Source organism: Perissodus microlepis, chromosome 20 (genome assembly GCF_051167445.1).
Source record: "Perissodus microlepis isolate ML-2025 ecotype Zambia chromosome 20, ASM5116744v1, whole genome shotgun sequence".
NCBI lineage: Eukaryota > Metazoa > Chordata > Actinopteri > Cichliformes > Cichlidae > Perissodus > Perissodus microlepis.
Genome location: NC_140480.1, coordinates 29,452,780 through 29,473,416, shown reverse-complemented (window position 1 = coordinate 29,473,416; position 20,637 = coordinate 29,452,780). Strand labels below are relative to the sequence as shown.

Here is a 20,637-nt window from a genome sequence, read left to right as displayed (position 1 = left end):
TAAGTTCACAGGCTAACTCTGAGTTTAAGTTAACCCTCTTTTGTAAAACAGAAAACCCCGAGTTTCCCTCATTTTGGAGTTAACAAACTCAATTTTCACTAAGCCTGCTTCCTGGACCTAGGTCCTTGACTGCCACTGGTTTTTCAATACTTTCCTCTTGTCATCATTCCCTTCCTCTCCTTCACTTTTTTTCTTGCCCTGGCCAACTGCCTGTATCAGAAATGACCGATTCAGTAATTATCATGTTCAAAACCATGTGGGAACTTATCGTCTTCAGTCTGAAGGCTTAATTTATGCTCTGCTCCAAAAACCTTGATGGAATTCAGGAAAAGGGCTCATTTTTAAGCTGCTCTTGTTTAACTAAATCTTCACCTGGTTTTACTAAATGCCTTTCAGTTGATTTTAACTGACCTGGACCTTTTTAAAGTTTTAGTGTTTTCTTTTTTTTTTAAGGTTCAAACTCATTTAAATCACCTTTCTTCTTCATTCTAATGCTTAGTTTGAAATTCAGCAGGTTGTCTTGACCATACCGACATGCACCGAGTTGTAGCCATGTGATTGGTTGATAAAATATAATCAAGCAGTTGAAAAGTTGTTCCTTCTGTGCACTGTTGTACGCAATGTGTGAAAGTATCGTGTTTTTAAAGCACACCTGAGGCTCGGATCCTGTTTTAATAAGGTTTTTATTGCGTATATACGGGTTAAGGTTCATTGTGTGTTCTATGTAATGTAGCACTTCACAACACAGCAGGATTGGAAGAACAACCATCATTTCACCAAACCAATGATTTGCTTAGAAGCAGTGACATACTGAACATCAATTAATTCTTATTTTTTTTTATATAAATTGTCCTTGTCAGATTTGATTATTCACTATTAAAAATGCAGCACTGTGAATTTTTTAATCTAAATGGCTTCAGCTTCTACGTATGCGATACCCAATTTCATTTTATGTGCACGCTTTACTCCACAGACATCACTTCACAAGACAAGAACTTGTACATTTTCCCAGTATTATTAATGTGTTTGTCGTACAAATTAAACATTACTAATCTGTCTACAAACCAGCGCGGCTGCAGATTACAAACCTCCCCTGAATGCTACTCCATGTCAGACACATGCAACCTTAACATTAAACTAAAAAACAGACGAAAAGAAAGTCTCCTCTGATACACCTACTCTATGCAGAAATGCATCATTCATATACCAAACATACAAATACAGTCAAGTTAATGGCCAGTACTCAAACAATAAAAACACACAGACACGTCATTATACAGTACAGTACGCTGCTTAGTCTCCATTAGCTTTTGTAATATAATACAGATAAAACACACACATACATACAGTACATTCATAAATAAAACATAAAACACAGCAAGGTAACTTATCACAATGCGCAGACTTTTAAATTAAAAGAAAATGGTATAATTAAGTGAGGCATTTGTTTATATGTAAATGTGTCATTTAACCCATTATTTGATGAATGTGATGATTATTAATATAGCAGCATAACAGTAGAGTTCCACACAGCTTTCGTAAAATCAAAGTATTAGGTTGATATGTGACAAATAAATTACAGTCTGTAAGTAAATTTAGCTTTATCTTCTGCTTGTGTGCTCACAGCACGCTAACCTGTGACATATGACGCAAAGAAACCTCAAAGGTAGAGAATATTAAAGTAAAACTTGACAACGATTAAAATAGTAACACACTCTGGACGGCAAAAAACAGTTGAGTTGAAGAAGAAGAAAAATAATAAAAAGAGTCCGATCACAGTCGCCTGTGATGAGCTTGTGCTCGTCTCTAGTCGCGGTCTAAGTTTGGTCTTCATCAGTGTTCACAGGTAGGGATATTGGTTGAGTTTTCGCTGGTAAGCAGCACCGGAGCGTTGGAAAGGCTGTGCTGCCAGCTGTTGCTGCTGCTGCTGCTGCTGTTGTTGATGGTTGTTGCCGTACTGTCCTGGAGCAGACCCCCCGAGGGCTAAGCTGCTGTTCTTCTGAAGCAGAGCCAAAGAGGAGTAAGCCCCGCTTGCCCTGCTATGGCGGGACGTACCGCCCTGCATCTGGTCTACAGCCTGAGACACTGAGGCCAAGGCGGCAGAGGCCGGGTAGGCATACAGATTTGGCGTCGAACCAAAGAGGGTGCTTTCGTGGAGCCGGTAGGACGAGTGGGAGGAGACGGGAGGGGGATATGTGGGCTGCCTCCTCAGGGAGCTACTGCTTGCTGTTTGCTCGTGAGAAGATGGCATCACAGACTGCTGCAGCTGAAATGAAAGACAAGAATGGCTTGTGAAGTGCAGAGTCAGTCTACAATACCTTTGGCCAGAGAATGCTAAGTAACGCCGTGCACAGAACATCATGCCGTTGAAAGCCGTTACCTGACTCAGATTCAGAGGCTGAGATCTGCTGGACGCAGCCCGCTGATTGCGCTCGGTTGTGGAATCTCCTGACCGACCAGACGCTTGTGTGGATGCCTTTTTGGACTTTACTGAGCCGCTTGTAGCTTGATCTAAAAAAAAAAAAAAAAAACGACAGCCAACTGTTAGCACTCAGAAGATCAGAAAAATCAATAAAACATACTTTTTTTCTTTTTAAACTGCTGTTGAATAATCCAGTTTTGCATCTGCAGTAGCTCAATCATTTATGTGCTGCCTTTAATAGGCTGGTTCGTGTACACATAGGCATGCCAACTCTAAATGTTTTTCAACCCCAAAGCCAAAGAAGAATGTTGCACACAGTTTTCAAATTAAATGTGCCCCTCTGTTTGAACCGGTTTTGGACCTGAAGCTGCTGGAGCCTTGTGGGTTGTGCTTTCTCCAGGCTGGCTTTTAACTGAGGGCATGATGACTGCTAGAGACTTTGTAGGCTGAGAGGAGGTTTTGGGGCTCAGGGGGCTGCTGGTAGAGGAGTCTGAGTCATGGGAGTCGTGCACAGTCACACAGCTGATCACATTGGTTCTCTGACTTGTTCCAGAGCTGCAGGAGAAAAGAAGAAGAGTAAAAAGTTTTAAAAATAACATTTTTATTAGACACTACTAAAAGTTGGGGAAAAAGAAAGCAGTGCAACATAAGGTGACCAGATTGAAAATGAGGCTCACCAGGCAGCAGGAAACTTTGTATCATCCTCATCTTCAGAGTCGCTGTGAATGGTGATGATGCTGACGGCAGGGCTTGGTGTGTCAGAGATAACAATGGGCTGAGACTGGTCACCGGCAAAGGAAGTGCTGTTGACCACATTGGTGGCTGATTGTACTGAGGACACCGGCCTGGAGGAGAGAATAAGCAGCACACTGACTGTCTTAAATCAAATATAAACATATGCGAACAATAAGGTGAGAAATGAAAAGATCGACAGGATACCTGGGTCTGCTCTCAGCATGTCGAGCCTTTGATCTCTTGCCCTGTTGGGATCTCGAGTGAGCGGCCCCTGAGCTGTGGTTTTGGGTCCCAGTATGACGGCCAGCACCAGAGTCGTGCTGGTTAACGCTATCGTATTGGCTGCCATGGCGACCCCTACAAAACGGAGATATCACTTCAGTACAAGTAAGCAGTTACACTTGTGAGAGATGCTGTTCCATTTTAACTCAAAAATGAGCACCATCAGAATAAACTACCTCCAGCCTGAAGTCTGCTGACTGTCGGAGATGTGGGCTCCCATGGGTGGCTCTGGCACCACAGCCTGCCCCGGGTTGTGAATGGACATGCCAGGCATCTGTTGCCATGTGGACGGGATTAGAATCTGCTGTGTTCCCGCTGGCCAGCCCTGCTGTGTGAGCACATGTACACAAGCATGCTGAAAAACTGTAAGAAACAGGTGTTAAGTGCAAAACAAATCTGACAGAGAAGACTCAGTGAGCACATGCCTCTATCACTATGCCAGCTGAATAAAAAGCAGCATGGGTTCAGCTTACATATTGTTTTCAGATTTATTGCTGTGTGTAGAGAGAGATGTATTTTTAACTGCTAAAAAGGAAAGAGAAGTGATTTAACAGCTTAAAAAGAAAACATTTCACATGGATTATGATGCCAAGCATTTATGCCACATGAATCTGGGCCAAGCAAACGTGAAACTGAAATGTGTTAATCTGAGATAAGAACAAAAAACAATGAAATTTGTCAGCGCTTTCTCTCACAGCTTTCTTTGTAACAACAATAATCACCGAAGCTTAAACACAGACGTGCACTGCTGTCTTCCACCAGGTGGCACCAAAGGTTTGCTGTATAAGTAAGCTAGTAGGCTAATAGGTTAGTAATAAAGAGTGACAATTGTGTTTCCCACAATTATGTAGGAAAGAAGAAAAAACGGAAAGGAACTTGTCCCCTTGGATTGAAAACGTATGTCATCAAAGATTTCTTAAGCAAGACAGGAGGGCCTGACTGGACACAGGCTTAAGCCAAAGGACCACTTGAGCCCCTTTTCCATTAGTACCTACTCGGATCGACTTGCCACGGTGAGCCATGGTTTTCAGGGTTTTCCATTTAGTCATAGTATCTGGTACCAGGTTCTAAAATAGTACCTGTTCAGCCGCGGTTCCAAGCAATCCGAGCATATACTAAAAGGTGACGTTGTCAGACTGCATGCCACCAATTGGTTGGTCAGTGACGTCACTCAATCACGAGAGCATCTTATTTACGAAAATCTAAACTGCCATTTTTGAAACCTGGCAATGCTACAAAAACAACACCGTGGTCCCCTGAGTCTGGCAAAAAGCCACAGACCGAGCAGCTGGAATATCATTGCTTCAAAGTCCACCTTTGCTGTAGGGTTTGTGTTGCATACTAATTACGCCAAGGATGCTCGGATACATTGCTATAACAACAACCACGCACATTAGCTGGTACTTGATTGTAATGGAAAACCAGTCGATCCGAGTCGAGTCTTGGCGTGCCGATCCAAGTAGGTAATGGAAAAGGAGCTTTAAAGATTGATAAATGATCTGTAATGCAGCATTTTCTGTAAGAAAACTGTAGGCATTTCATTTAAACGTTTTAAGTACAGCTGTCAAATTTAGCAATATCTCCTTCTTAAATCATAAAAAAGTAAATGTAAATGTAACATGAGTAACACATACTAGTAATTTAAGCATTTATAGGATCCTACCTGTGCCAGCATGCTGGGCTGGATGTGAAGAGACTGGGAGGACTGGTTCTGAGGGACTAAGGGTACTGAGTTTTCCATTCTCACTGGGTAAGCAGATGGCTTGTTGGAGGTTTGAAGACCTGCACGAATGTCAGATATGAAGGACTGGTCACAAAATATAGGTGGCAAAAGAGAGAAAACATAACTTTTTGTTTAAACTGTCCCATCATTTTTACCCTGGATGGTTGGTGGGCAAACAATAAGTGTCTGCTGGAAGGGCTCGGTCTGGGTGCAGAGCTGGGTGGGTCTGGTTTGCAGAGGAACTCCCTGCTGGGTCAGACCAGGGATGTTGATGGTGGCCTGCTGGTACAGGCCAGGCTGATAGTTCAGCAGTGGGACATTACTACTGAGAGACAGGGACTGGCCTCCTGTAGAGGTCATCTGGAAGACACGACAAAGGAAATTTTTTAATTAATGCCTAAAAAGATGAATTGAGATTTTTACATTTTTGTATGAGAGTTGCATTTACAAGCATACAATGTCAAAGTCTTCAAGTGCCTAAAGCCAGGCTATGAATCAGAAATGGAAAGGTTTCTTTGGTGCATTCCTACATCTAGTACTTGTAAATAAGTTGTTTTTAAATGTCTCGCCGTTTGAAATGAAAGAGTCTGTACTAGAGATGGCACGATACCACTTTTTTATGTCCGATACCGATATCATAAATTTGGATATCTGCCAATACCGATATGAATCCGATATAGTGTGTTTTTTAATCAATAAAACTGTTTTTTTTAATATCTTGCTGCTTTTTGTACAAGTTCATACTCAAGTTTTAAAAAAAAACACTAAAGCTATTCTGTTATACCTGTATGCAAAAAATACACCCAAAATATTTCATAGTTCAGCAAAACTGATCAATCTAATAAACTTAAACCTGCTCCATCCTCCCTATTCTGGTATTTTAAAGAGTACTTAGCAGAAATATTAAGCAACCTAACTAATAGGGTTCTAAAACTCCCAGCAAAAAAATAAATAAATAAATAAAAATAGGGAACCACCCTCCACCTCATGATGCTTAATCGACGTAATCAACTATAATTTGATGCAGTGTGAAAAAATATACACAGAAATCAGTTATTTTTCAAGAATAATTAAATAGATTCAACATCTTTCTTCAACAAAATTGCAGACTGCACAGATGGTACCTTCCCAAAGGAAAAAGTACTATAGCTTACTAGGGTATATTAGACTTAACAGTTACTATATACAGTAATGGACTTCTATACATTTTACATCAGATTAAAACTTTGGGTGTAAGATTCAGATAATTATTTATGAAAAGCTCGACATTTTAATTGAGAATAAGAAAGAAAAGTATGTCTTTGTGCCCCCTTTTCCCTGTTCATGCCCTATCGGCCCCCCTGGCTAAACTTTGCTAGATCCGCCCCTGCACGGTTACCAGCCGTCAGCTGCGTAGAAAAAGATCCTGGTGTAGAAAGTAATATTAAATAAATTCTAACAACAGCTTATCAAGCTTAATAGTGCTGCTGTTATTCAGCCGCTGGTTTCCTCTTTCTGGCACGAAGTGGGCCAAAAACAAAGAAGAGAGACGGACTCGCGACAGAAAAGCCGATCAGCTGATCATTGATCAGTTTCACATTGAAGTAGCAGCAGGAGAGAGAGAGAGAGAGAGAGGCAGTCACTCCATATATCTGTTGTTAAGCTTAACGCGGGAATGCTTTACAAACATTCAGAGATGAACTTACACACTTGCTTTACTTCTCTCTGGGAAAACTTCCTCGAAGATGAAATGCCGGATTGCTAGCGAGGCTACAAATACACACAGCCACTCTATCACGTGACCCGTACTCCTGCGATGTGCTACGGTTATGAGCCGAGTTACGCCGTGTCGCAAGTTTTGTGAGGTGCTTTTTTGATATTTAATGGATCGGATTACATTTTTTTTATTTTTCTCCGATATCCGATCCAGTAATTTACGTCAGTATCGGACCGATACCGATACCGATACGTAATATCGGATCGGTCCATCTCTAGTCTGTACATAGAAGTGTACAAGCTAATAAATTAGCATTGTTCTACAAAATAACCAATTACATCTTCAACAGAAATGGTGAGAATAATCTTAAGATCAAACTGTTCCTGAGGCAGTTTAGAGAGGATCTTCTCACTTGATTGTGCTGATTAAGTTGGCTACTGAATGTGACGGTGAGGTTTGTTGCTGCACTCGGGGTGTTGTTGCTTGCAAACATATTTTTTCCGTTCTCAAAGGCGCTGCATCGGCGTTTACATATATCCATATTTTGGAAGCAGGACTTCACACTGTGGAATAAAAAAAATGCATATAAATATATACATTTAAATCAGACAGAAGCTAAACAACAGTCATCACAATCTGTAGCTTCATTTCTTTATCCACGCAGGTCTTACTGTGAGCTGTGCGGGAAGTGCAGCAGGTGGGTCATGGTAACAAATGGGTGGTTCAGCGTCTTCATAGGTGTGATCCTTTTGTCAGCGTCGAGTGTCAGCATCTTCTTCAGCAGGTCTATAAACTCCCGTCTGTCAGCCTTCTCTGCCAGGATGTCTGTGCCCTCCAGGTTTGTCATGTTCACCTGCAGGAAGTCACAGCCCATGTGACATGTTCACAGCACAAAAAAGTACCTCCTTTCAACTTTTACTAATTACTTTTCCCTGGCCTACATGGAAAACATGAGCCTGGTTCTTTACACCATGCTCCTTTAATATGCATAGCAGAACCTCTAGTAAGAAATACCAGATTATTCCCAAGGTTGTTATTTAAGTAAAAGGGAAAATATAATGCTTGTCACATTGTTGCTCATCCTGTGCATCATTTTGTTTCCCTGCTTAAATGATTCAGTGTAGCTCCTGCCTTTCCTAAGCTTTTTGATGACTGAAGACAAATTAATTGATCATATTAGAGGTATCAACACAACAACAGCTATAACAGCAGGTTATGACGTGAAATGGTGTTAATGTTTGTTGGATTGTGTACTGCTATGAACTGTGTGACAGGAAGGTCCAGTGTATCCTCTGCTAAACAAGGTAATCGAAAGAAGCATTAAAGCAAGCAAAACTCAATCAGGAGAAGAAAAAGTACACGTCACAGGGGCAACTTGAACTCCTGACCACTCGCTCTGAGATCTATTTCTTATCCTATTACACATTAACACACTTAGATCACAGTTACCAAATTAGCTAAAGTCAAATGTTGGTCTATTTAACAAAAATACAACAAAAAACAGACATATGCATTTCATTTCTTTGTTGCAATGATGCAGTTGCTGCAGTTTTTTGCTTTGTTGATACGGTCTGACTGGGGCTTTACCTGGAAACACTGTTGTTGTCTAAAATCTAGGGTATAGTTTTTGCCATCATGCCATTTTGGCTGCTGTTTGGGCCATGTTTGTGAGGGTCCTACTTTGCCCCAAAGGGGGAGCAACACTTAAAATATCTGCTTACAGCAGCTGTCTCTTAGACAGTATAACTCCTCACCTGCATCATGTCATCCAGACAGTTAAAGATGTATTTTCTTGCCTCCTTCGACTTGATGCCCATCTCTGCCTCATGCTCTGCAGGTGTCTGCAGAAAAAAGAACCACAGCAAAGCTTCAGTACATGAAGTGTTTTTTCTCATTTGGGGACTCATATCTGTGTCACCTACTTTGAGCCTCCACAGCGGGTAGCTCGAGTCAGGGCCTCGGTTGAAAAAGCGGCTGGTCTTGGTTCCTGCACTAAGGAGGTACTCTGCTGGAAGACCCTGGGTCTGAGAAATGTAGCGAATCTGAGAGAAAACAATGAAAAATAAGTATAAAATAGTGGTTAAATGATGGTTAAAATTAAAGGCACTGCCTCTTTGGTTGACAGCTGTCCCAAGACAGGTAGCTGTGTCTGATTTTTATGTAAATGTCAGTGTGTATAAGGGTGCTGCAGATGACCTGGTCATACTCTGAGGCACCGGGATAAAGGGGCCATCCCAAGAACAGCTCAGCAATGACACATCCCAAAGACCACATATCGATGGCTTCACAGAAAGGAAGGCCCAGGATAATCTCTGGAGCTCTGTAGGCCCATCAAAGCCGATAAATGTGAAGATCACAGCAAGTAATTCACAAGATATTTCATAGCTCTAGGCAAAAATGCTCACCTGTAATATCGAGACTGCAGGTAAGTTGAGCATACAGCTTTGGAAACATGGCTCGCCGAGCCGAAATCAATGACCTTCACCCTGTATGGCTGCCTCAGAGGGTCTACCAGCATGATGTTTTCAGGCTTCAGGTCGGCATGGATCAGCCCCAGGCTCTTCAGCTTCATTAGCGCGGTGGCGACCTGCTGCAGGATTGGCCGGATGCACTTGAGCATCAGAGGGCTGAACTTGCTGTGCTTCAGGAAGTCGTAAAGGTTCTGCTCCAGCATCTCAAACACAAGGCACGTGTGATTCTTGTGCTGGAAACACTCGTACGAGCGGACAAAGTTGAACTCATCGGCATTTTCCGTGCTCAGCCTGCTGAGGATACTCACCTGCAAGTAGGAGGAAGATGGTATTATGTGGTAAGAAACAGAAAAATGAATGCGAAAGTAACATCTTCCTTAACAGGCCAAAACATAAAGGTTCACAGAATTTATCTTCGGTACCATCCAGTACTCAAAATCACATATCAGCCCTATGGCAGAAACAACACAGAGGATCAGAGGAGTCAGTAGGATTCATCCTCCAATTAAAAAATATAAAACAAAACTTGTACAAAATTCTGCGGCAATCAAATAGATTAGATATTTCAGTCAGTGGCCAAAGTTCAGGTTATTGTATCTGTTCCTGTAGATGGATGTTGGCTGATGTCAACCATAACTGCCAACCATGCAGCCAGACCACTAACACTGCTTACAATATAAAGCAAATAAAAGAAACCTGCTTTTGGCTGCTCCCATTTGCACAAGGGATCACCACAGCAGGTAGCCATGCTCATTTGATTTGGCAGATTTTCATGCCGGATGCTCTTCATATTGTGTTATATTGTGTGCACAAGCGTCTCTATGGAGGTCCACGTGCCTGACAACTGCACAGGAAATATGACAGCTGTCCATGTCTACAATCTAGTATAATCCCGGCCATATATCAGTACTTCAATTCGCTGTAGTCTAGTCCTGAGGTAACTATTGATGTCTTATTAAAATCAAGGTGGAGGCTGACGCGGTCAAACAAGCTGAAAACACGCCAAAAGCACAAGTAGGATTGCATTTATGATGTCACATACATGCACCACCATTCCGAATTTTCATATTATATGAAATTATATGCTAATAAAGGCTCCTTTCATCAATTTTAACAATATGTACTCACCTCAATTTGCCCTTGCCGAGCATAAGAGGGATGGTTCTTCAAGATTTTAATGGCCACTATCTCATTTGTGCCCCGCTTCCAGCATTTAGCCACCTGACCGAAGGTGCCACGTCCCAGAAACTCAAGCACCTCGTAACTGTTGGACATGGAGCACAGGATCTCGTGCTGCACCAGCTGATAGTCGCCCTCGCTGTGGGAGTTGCTGCTCTTGGTGGTGGAGGTGGAGTGTGCTATGGACTGAGCTGTGGTTGTTCCCCCGCCACCGCCACCAGTGCGGTTTGAGACCACGGGGGCGGAGAGCTCCTCCAGTATCTGCACGCTGTCGCTGCTGTCCACCTCCTCACTCTTCCTCTTCAGGCTGTACTGCTTGTGGTAGAGGTCGGACGGCTGGGAGGAGGACTCTGCATCCTTGATTCGCCGGCTGGAGGAGGAAGATGAAGAGGAGGATGAAGGAGGCCCGCAAAGGCTGCCCGTGCTGTCTGCCGCCCGCACCACCGTCTGCTCCCTTGAGCCGGCCGTTGGCGGGTGGACCTGGTTGGAAGTGTACACTTGGTTAAAGTTGGAGCCAGAGGTTGAGGGTGCAGCTCCCTGGGTAGGGCTCTGCTGGTAGTAACCATTGTCTCCCAGCTGGCTGGATGCATCCCAGGAGGGGTTCTCCACTTTAAGTCTCTTTGAGCGAGAGTAGGCACTGGAGGACACAGAGGGGGAGGAGAACACCTGGAGCTGCGACGCCATGTCTGTGGAGGAGCAGGAAGTGGGTTAGTTTTGTTTTAGAGCCTCTATTTATATTTGTGTGTGTGTTCTTGTATGTTACTCATTTATTTATGTTTAATTATGTGTGAACAGACAGAAGCAGTTAACTGTTTTTATCCTCAAGTTTGGAGCTGCAATAATCAATCAATTAAAGAATTATCTGATTAGTGCCAAACATCAAAGGTGATCAGTGGTACTATTTACGCTTGACTTTTGACCTACTTTACATCCCATTTCCTTTATATTTTCCTCTTCTGGAGTACTTGGCAGCAAAAGTCATCCTGCAGGAGTAGACTTCACCTAAGCAGGAAAATGATTCTCATATAGTCTACCTAAAATCAGGTCTTTTAAACCCCGTGACTCTTTTTTTTTTTCTCCCCCCAATTTGTTTTCTATTAGAAAAAAAAAACTGTCATGGTGAGCGTTTACAGCAGAGTGGAGATTTTGACTCACAGGAATTACTGGTACTTTTTTGAAATTCAAATAATCTGTAGGCCGATTAGGCATGAGTTTCATCAGTTAAAGTTAATTGTGAGTGACATGTTGTTGGTAACTGTTAGATATTGGGGGTGGACATTTAAATCTCCAGAACTGAAACCCGTATTTGATTGGTTTAATGAAATAAAAGGACAAAAATGATCACATTTTCACAAGAGACCTGGACTGAGCTATATACTGTTTATTATTCAGATTTGTGATATTGCATTTATTAGCACAGAAAAGTGTGATTCCAGTGTTTTGACCCAATAGAAACTATCAAGCTGGGGCTACATCTAAAACCACTTAACTTAGACATCATTAACATGTGTTTCCGCTAACTGGCAGTAACTAACCCCAGCAGCATTTTCCCAAACCTGACTGACAGTACCTGTATTTGCTGACTCTGCACACCGTTGCCTGTGTGATATTAAGGCCTCGTCATCTTCTCACCGAGCAGCTCCGTGTGGTGCAGCAGCGGGTCGGCGGAGCTGCTCACTGCCTGCTCGGAGCTGGAAGGATGAGAGCTAACCGAGCTAACAGCCAGCTAGCTTTTTCACGAATATCTGAGTCATACCTGACTCCGATCCGCTGTCTCACATCGCGCGACAAACCCGCATTACGCTTGTCGTTTCTCTCGAAATGTCAGATAACATCCCGATGAGCACCGTCTCCGGGACACAGCTCCATCATCACAGTCTGCTCGCTCCACTTCCTGTCCTGTCGACGTAACCGGCGGCGAGATGCTACGGACGTCAACGGCCACGTGCGTCTCCTGCAGTCAAAGATCGTGCATCTCCCGAGTGTATCTCTCTGCCTTATTTTCCTATCTTAATTAGACCGATCTGGTTCTCTTATAATTAACCCTGTGACTATATATGTATAACTACATTAGTGACATTTTCCCTGTAGTTTCTCTCTGAGTAGCACTGGCTGAACTGTCTGTCCTGGGACAACATGTCTATGTGGTGGAGGAGTACAAGTACTTGACTGAAGACTACTACAGAGGTTGTATACAAGAAGGAGATGAGCAGGCTCTGTTTACTAAGGAAGCCGAGATCCTTAATGCATGCTGCAAAAATGATGGAGAGTTTCTATCAGTCAGCTGTGGGGAGCAGAGTGTAGTTTTCTGTAGTTAGTTTGGCTCTGTGATTGGCAGCAAATTGTACATTTTTAAAGCTGTGATAGAGAGGTGGACACTGAACAAACTGTTGTCCATAGTCTGTAGTCCTGACCACCCTCTGTGCCACTTGTACCTTCTTAAGTACTGGTGGAGCCTCAAGGACCTTCTATAAGGTGGTAGCACGAGGTTGTTAATGTTGTTATTAACAGTTATTTATATTGTATTATTATTATTAATATTATTATTATTATTATTATTTTATTTTTTTATGACATGGAAACTAGTGAAAGATCATCAGACTAAGTGACTAATATCCAGTATAAGTTTATAATTCTATATGGAGGACCTGAGAAGCAACGTTCATGGCTGAAAAATTAGTCCTCCAGTGGTCGGCTGAGGCTGGCTCCAAAAGGAGTTAAATCCCCAAGTTCACAATATTAAGAAAACCGTCAGTATACACTGGATCATGATAAAGATTATTATTATTGTTATCATTATTATATTGATGTGATTTACATTTAAATGTAAGGGTGTGGCTGCTTTCATTGACAGCTTCAGCCAACAGCTGCCAGAGAGGCCTCACCTCAGCTGAAGTCACTTAACTTAACCCCTTGACTGTCCACATTTCTCTTTTGGTGAGTGAAATTGTAGAAGTTTATATCTGTCAGATGCACTCATTACAGTTTGAAAATGCAGACTGCTAACTTTGCACTGCACTTTTTTTTGTCTAAATATGGTCACTTCTGGTTCTAAAAGGAACAAACCCCACCTGCAAATGCAATGTCCAAAATCTGATAGGTGATGCCACAGTGGCTACGCCCATCTTTTTTTAAACAGTTGATGGACAGTTACCATGGAAATAAAGCATTAAATTATGATTTTATTATTTTATCTTCTTAGACAGCATTTTAAAACATTCCATTCGTTATTTATATATTTAAAAATGTACTTTTTTTAACCCATGGAAATTTAATATTGTTTTTGTACACCTTTTAAAATTAAACAATTTAGAGATAGATTATCTTTCACCCATCTATCCATTAATTTCATTACTTACAAATATATTAAACAGAAAAATAATGTGTAATCAATTCATAACTGAATTACTGAATTTTATAGATAGATAGATATACATCTTTATATATATAGAGAGAGAGATGGAGTTGGATATAGATGTGTGTGTGTGTGTGTGTGTGTGTGTGTGTGTGTGTGTGTGAAAGATCACATTTTAACCACTGGTACTTTATTATTTATTTATATTTTTTAAATTTAGAATTTTGTTCTCCTAATTAAAACTTGTGATAATGCTATTCTAGCTAAATATTGCATGGAAAGGTGGCTGTAAACATCATATTGACAAATAAACACAAATAAAGACTTATTGGGAAATTAGAAATTATTAGCAGACATATTGAATTTATAAACTGTATAACCACAGTCAACTGAAATTGGGCTCCACTGTATTTAGATTATTCCCTAATTAAAAAGATCAATTTTTCACACATTTCAACACAAGGAGGCGCTGTTGTCTCAGCGACAAGGAAAAACGGAGTGAGTCGAACAGACGATGTTTATTTCTATCCATCTCTCATTTGCCTTTTCAGATATATTAGCATTTTTATTTTTGTCTCTACAGCTTGTTTACAGCATCAGAAGCACTGCATTTCATAGTGGTACACCACAGTAGACAAAAATACATCACCAAGACTACACCAGCATAGTCGATGCAAAAACAAAGGAAAAAGAGAACATGTTTCAGATCAAAACTGCTTATCAAGATGATAATAACTAATGATATTAACTTTCTTATCTTTGAAATATAATAGGAGTACATGCATGCAGTACATATACAATCAAACATACTGGAAAGTATTGATGTAATGAATCAGCAAAGAAATGATGGTTCATACAAAACAAGTGCTCAACTAACAATGTATTTATACACATATATATTTGAGAGGAAAAGACCAGCAGATCCTCATAGAACAAAACCCTATCAAAATAAAAGTTGTAACTGAACTAAAATGCATTAATTTCTTCACTTTAATGAACTTTGAATGTGGCTTTTATTTATTTATGCATTTTTTGTAGCTTTCTCTGTGGAATAAAACTGACTGTATAGTATACTGTGATGGCTGAATTTATTCAGCAGCATCAGGCTCCTCCTCAGGGTCACCCCTCATTGAAATCCAGCTGTGGTGAATGTTTGGAAAGCTGCATTTTTCAAGTATTTTCTCCCTCTCTCGATTCTTGAAGGACTACCTGAAGGAGTGTCGGAAGTGCAAACTCCTTCTTTTCAGCTTTTCTGGGTTGTGGGAAGCCATGTGCGAAAATTCTCGGAAGATGTCAAGGTACGTGGCGTCTCCTGATGAACAAAAAGAGAAAACACAACAGGAAATGACGATGAAAACCACAGCCCGAGACCCAAAGCTCTTTGAAGAGTCAAAACATCTTTCTAAATGAAAGTTAGGAAGGAAACAACAGAGGAGCCTTCTGAATGAAGGGCAGAGGCACCATGAAGCTTCCCCTCTTTCAACTTTCCAAATACTGAGCCTCTACTTTTCCTGTTGTCATGGTGACCGCTGAGCCCACCACCGCTACTACCACAACAAAAGCAACTCAAGTCTTTTGTGTCCGTGAGAGCTGCCAGGCTCAGAAAATTAAAAAGGGGATGAAAATTCCTGGTTTTCCCAGCTTGTTTCTGAGTGAGTCAGAGAGTTCAAGGCTCCTGGTATATATGGAGGTTTCCTTTCCTCTATAGACATTCCTTATTGAGCTGGTTTTCCTATCTGTGTTTGGCCTTTGCTCTCAGAATATTTTACAAATGTTTGTTCCCACAGTCTTAAGAGAATTGAGGCAGTAGAAAGGATTTTGTTGCCTCTTTTTTTTCCTCGAATAATGAACAGAAGGATTTTTTAGTACTACCACTTTATTAGGTACAGCTGTTAAGTTGCTTGTTCATGCAACTATCTATTCAGCCAATCACCTGGCAGCAACTCGGTGCATTTAGGCATCTAAAACCGGTCAAGATGACTTGCTGATCTTCAAACTGAGCATCACAATGAGGAAGAAAGATAATTTAAGACAGCGGTCCCCAACCTTTTTTGCGGTTTATGTCCGACAATATTTCACGGATCGGCCTTTAAGGTGTCGCAAATTAGTACAACAAAATAAAACCAGTACCGGTACCAAAACAAAGAAGATTTATTCATAACACACGGGAAAAGACCCAGGGAAACAGAGTTAATGATAAAAACAATAAAAACCCTGAAAACCATAAATTTCACACCCAAGCCCCAACTCTCGCGGCCCGGTACCAAACGACTCACGAACCAGTACCAGGACGGGGGTTGGGGACCGCTGATTTAAGAGACTCTGAATGTGGCATGGGTTGGTCTTAGTATTTCTTTGCTGACCTGTTGGGACTTTCCCAAACAGTTAGGCTATTTCTAGAGTTTACAGAGAATGGTCATAAAAAGAGAAAATATCGAGTTATCCATACTATTTGATTATTTTGCCTGCTGAATTAGTACGTTTGCTCGCTTACAAAGAAATGAAGTCTCTCATTTTTATGGTCGTCTCATATTACTGAAGAGAAATTGAATATCAACCAAAAATCCCCCCCAAAAAAACACATTACATAGAAATTATAAATTTAATGGTGGACAGCAGCGACAGCGTGCAATTTGGAATGGAAGAAACTGATTCTGTGGACTTAATGTCCCGAATTAATGAGCTGAGATCAGGAGTATCTGTTATTGATCGACTGTCTAATTAAATACTTAAATTACTCAATGATACACAATTCAGTTTATAACTTTTATATAATGTGTTGTTATTTTTGTTTTGTGTGTTAGATATATATCATACTGTTTAATGCACTAAACAGCCCCCCCCCCTCCAAACACACACACACACACACACACACACACACACACACACACACACACACACACACACACACACACACACACACACACACCACTTCAAATATTAAATATATCAGTTATTTGCTATTTGCTTCATAGTTCTGCTTTGTAATAAAGTTAGTAAAGCAAGTGAAAGAAGAAATAAAGCACAGAAGAAAGAGAGAAGTTAGTGATTAGTCAGACCTTTTGTTTATTTTTTAGTATCATATTAGAAGACACAAAGAGGAGAACATAGGTAGAAGTTAGTGTTAACACACACAAGTACTGTAAATTCTGAGATGCACGTTTTTTTTGTTTTTGTTTTTGTTTTTTTTACAATATTACAATATTCAAAGAAATTGTACAGAAAACAGTCAAGAGACAGGAAAAAAGAAGTACAGGAAAGTTAGAAATGGCCTGTTAGAAGTTAAAGTGTTAATAGTTTTTGCGTTTATATACACAACAGTCACTGTAGACACACTGAGCTGTACAACACCTAATCCTTCAATGGCTTAATGCTTTGTCGACGACATCATTCAACTTGTAAAAACTGAGACCTTTTGGAGAGTGTTTTGGTGGTGTTGACACCACGTACTGCACAAAAAAGGAAAGGCTGAGAGACGGCATGTTTTCAAAGTGCTTTCAATCCATCAATGATGAGAAACAAGGCGGAAATGAGCGAGCTACCCTTCCTGTCAATGTCATATCGTTTAAACAGTTTTACCTGGCAAATAAAAGAATGGGACTGTACAAAAATTATTAGGAAGGAGTCAGAAAATAATTGGCGGCAAAATAGTTTCTCCAACTAAATTTGCTCAAAGGGGCTAAACCAGTAGCTGTAAGCATTGGCATATTATACTGTCTAAGCTTATCATAAGACTTTTTCTATAGTGTCAATTACAAAATAACACCATTGGGCAGTAATGATGCTGAAATTCTTTCCAGTGCATAGTGTTTATATGAACTAATCTGGAAATCATAAACATCCCTACTATAATCATCTTTAGACAGTCCCAGATTGTTAAGATTCTCCATATAAAACTAAAATTGGTAAAAACACTTGTGCTCTCTAAAAGCTCTGCAAGCTTTCTTTGGTTTGATCTAAACCCCAACAGTCTGTAGCATTTCTGAAGGGAGTTTGTCTGTATTTTTATGTAGGCTTTAGATAACACACTGTCGCTAACTGCAAGCTAGCAAGCGGGTCAAACAAAAAGTGTTGAGCTGCCAGGTTCACTGTTCTTGTCACCCAGCCAACAGATGATTGCAGGAGAGGGTGTTCAGTCTGTTTGCATTAACTGATTTCTGCCATGGATGTCACCTCATGCACTGTTGTTGTGATTTGGTATTATATAATATGGATATTAACATTTTCCAACAATATTCAATGTTACATATTCACGTATACTGGGTACAGAACTTTAAAAATAAGCAACTGGGCTTCAGTGGACCTGGGCATCAGCCACCCATGCAATATAAACTAACAAACAATATAAGCCTAGGCGTGACACATCTGATTACCATAAACAAACATTTTAACATACAAATACTGTATATACAGTAACATGGTAGTTTAGAGTGACTTATCAAAAACCTTCCAGTGCAGTTTCTCCTAAAGAATAACTCCACCAACAAGTGATTTTTATATCATATTGGGAACATTAATATCGTTCTGTGTGGTTGTGGTGTTAATCCCCCCCCCAAAAAAAATCTATATCCATCTTAAGAAAATACCATCTGCCTTGCTGTTAAGCATAATACAAAAAAATACTGATTATCTGTACTGAAATAGTCATTGCACTATGGCTCTGAGAGTCCTGTCATATATTAAAAAAAATTAAAAGTGCATCATTTTGCGTTTAATGAAAAATAAAAGCTTTACTTAATCAATCTTTTAATCACTACGCAGAAATAATTCTCACATCATTTTCTCTCCATTACAGTTATTGCAGCTTCACAGTTTCCCCTCATGAAGTTATTTAAATAAAGAGTTCCTCCACTATTTTATTCTTTTATTAAATAATGGAGGTTAATTTTTGAAAAATTGATCCAGTTAAAAACAAGTAGGAAAGAGAAACTGGCTGAACCCCCCTGTGGCTGTTTTTTTTATTATTACTGGTAAACAAACACATGCTGACTCCTGAAGGGTTTTTCCTCCTTTGGTTTCAATATTTATAAGATTTCTTTCATTTTAGTATATTTATAATTCAACCAATTTCCTATTACAGTGGCTCTTTACGCCATGCTAACTTTCAAAACATAGTTTTTCAGCATTTAAATGAAACTGTTGCCCCTAACAACTATTTTGCTCCTGAACCATCTTCAACTTGCTGGCTGACCTTAAAACTTTTATATCCATCAGCTTATTTGCATATGTGAGGCTGTGGATAGCATCCTGTGTACCATTTCACACTGTAGAGGTGCAAGTTTCTGGTTTGCTAATAAGATAAGAAGCTACCATATTAACGTCATAAGACCTGAACTCTTTCATTGCATGCATTTTTAATTTCTCTCTGCTATTTGGGCTGATTCGACCTGATGAATGTAAAAATAAAGAATTATCTTTTTATCTGATTTTGCTCTACAAGGGTCTGATATCCACATATGAGGACATTAGTTTTAAATTTTGATAGAACAGTGGCAGTATAATGTCTTTGTAAGTGGATATCAGGCCCTTGTGGAGCAAAATTTAGTATAGTTAGTTAGTAGTTAGTAGTATTTAGTCTAGACAACCCAAAATGTGATGTCCGCATATGTGGACATATGGGGACTGCAGGTCCAGGAGGTTAAAGTTACAAGTCTATGGAAGACATTGCTGTTGCTGTTGTACTTTCCTCACAACTTTATAGGTTCAAACTATAGTTTCAAGTAATACTGAGTAAAACTTGCATGCAGTTAATGTTGTACATGTTGGTCATTATTCAAACCAAAAAACTCTATATATGACTTGTTGTCTTGACCTTGAATTGGGAATAATACCATAATGGTATTAGAAACCAAAAGTTTATAACAATTAGATTGTGCATACAACAAGCTTGGGTTTGACAAGCAGATCAGATTTTCAGCTTTAAGTAGATGGCGACCATGTTTTCAGTCTGCATGTGTGGAATTATGGGATTTATAGCAGTAAGTGCTGTTTGGAGTTCAAGTCCATAAGATAAAGCACAAGTCTAATGATCTCCATTTGGTAAAGTTTTGTTTCTGTGTACAACTTGTGTGATTTACACACTGACAACTGGAGACATCATATGTAAGTTGTTATTCTTACAGTAGTACATCCTAGTTCACTTTGAGGACACATGAATAGTTAGTGGTCTGTTAGTTGAAAGGTCAGCATTCACACTGTGATCACAAAATTTACATGACCGGCACCCTCACTGATAAGTCTTAAGATAAGTCTTAAGATTTCACACGTTTTGCTGTGCTGTGCTTTGTTTTAAACAACTTCTAAATTCCTGGGAAATCTTTAAAAGAACATATAGTGTGTAAAGTTAGCATATACCAAAGAGCCACGTGACAGACAAATATACAGATATCCTCATCACTTTGATCAATATCATCATTTTTCCATGGCACACATCTCTAATACAACACCTCCATGTGTCTTGGGTAGTTTTGCCATGTCTACTAGAAAAACTAAAGAGGCTTTTACTTCAGGAACCAGACGTGTCTAAAACAGGGAATCCCACAAAATATACACCCCGACCACATGATGAAATGAAACCTAATACTTTTGAGTTCTTTGGTTCAGAGCTCCCTGTATCCTCTGAAACCCTCAAACAAAGTCCTAGATTGGTCCCAAATGCTCTGCTGATAACATTATTTAAGGTCCACTCCCGGCCTCATAATAACTAATAGATTTCTAACGTTTCCCTGGCAGTGATTTCTCTGCCACACCTGGCCAATTTATTTCTGTTTTTGG

At 40.2% G+C, this 20,637-nt stretch overlaps 2 protein-coding genes across 7 annotated transcripts in view; both read right to left on the bottom strand.

The window, feature by feature from the left end:
- Positions 1 to 664: 664 nt before the first annotated feature.
- On the bottom strand, positions 665 to 12,435 carry hipk1a (homeodomain interacting protein kinase 1a). Of its 2 annotated transcripts, none has more exons than XM_084916759.1 (16): positions 12,079 to 12,435; positions 10,458 to 11,194; positions 9,264 to 9,637; positions 9,055 to 9,178; positions 8,781 to 8,900; positions 8,613 to 8,699; positions 7,530 to 7,711; positions 7,271 to 7,421; positions 5,318 to 5,522; positions 5,103 to 5,221; positions 3,616 to 3,767; positions 3,362 to 3,514; positions 3,100 to 3,267; positions 2,784 to 2,977; positions 2,381 to 2,511; positions 665 to 2,266 (listed from the first exon to the last, which is right to left on the bottom strand). In XM_084916759.1, the coding sequence occupies exons 2-16, from the start codon at positions 11,190 to 11,192 to the stop codon at positions 1,841 to 1,843; spliced, it is 3,321 nt and encodes a 1,106-aa protein (XP_084772885.1). In that variant the 5' UTR covers positions 11,193 to 11,194; positions 12,079 to 12,435; the 3' UTR covers positions 665 to 1,840. The 2 variants fall into 2 exon arrangements, with proteins under 2 accessions (XP_084772885.1, XP_084772887.1); XM_084916761.1 differs by having other exon boundaries at positions 3,616 to 3,764.
- A 1,927-nt stretch (positions 12,436 to 14,362) lies between these two features.
- Positions 14,363 to 20,637, bottom strand: part of LOC146364832 (arf-GAP with coiled-coil, ANK repeat and PH domain-containing protein 3-like) — a 69,907-nt gene continuing 63,632 nt past the window's right edge. For all 5 annotated transcript variants that reach the window (XM_084915868.1, XM_084915871.1, XM_084915869.1 and 2 more), the window contains one exon: positions 14,363 to 15,175. In XM_084915868.1, the coding sequence (XP_084771994.1) occupies positions 15,069 to 15,175 (107 nt within the window). In that variant the 3' untranslated portion in view covers positions 14,363 to 15,068. The remainder of the gene's footprint in view (positions 15,176 to 20,637) is intronic.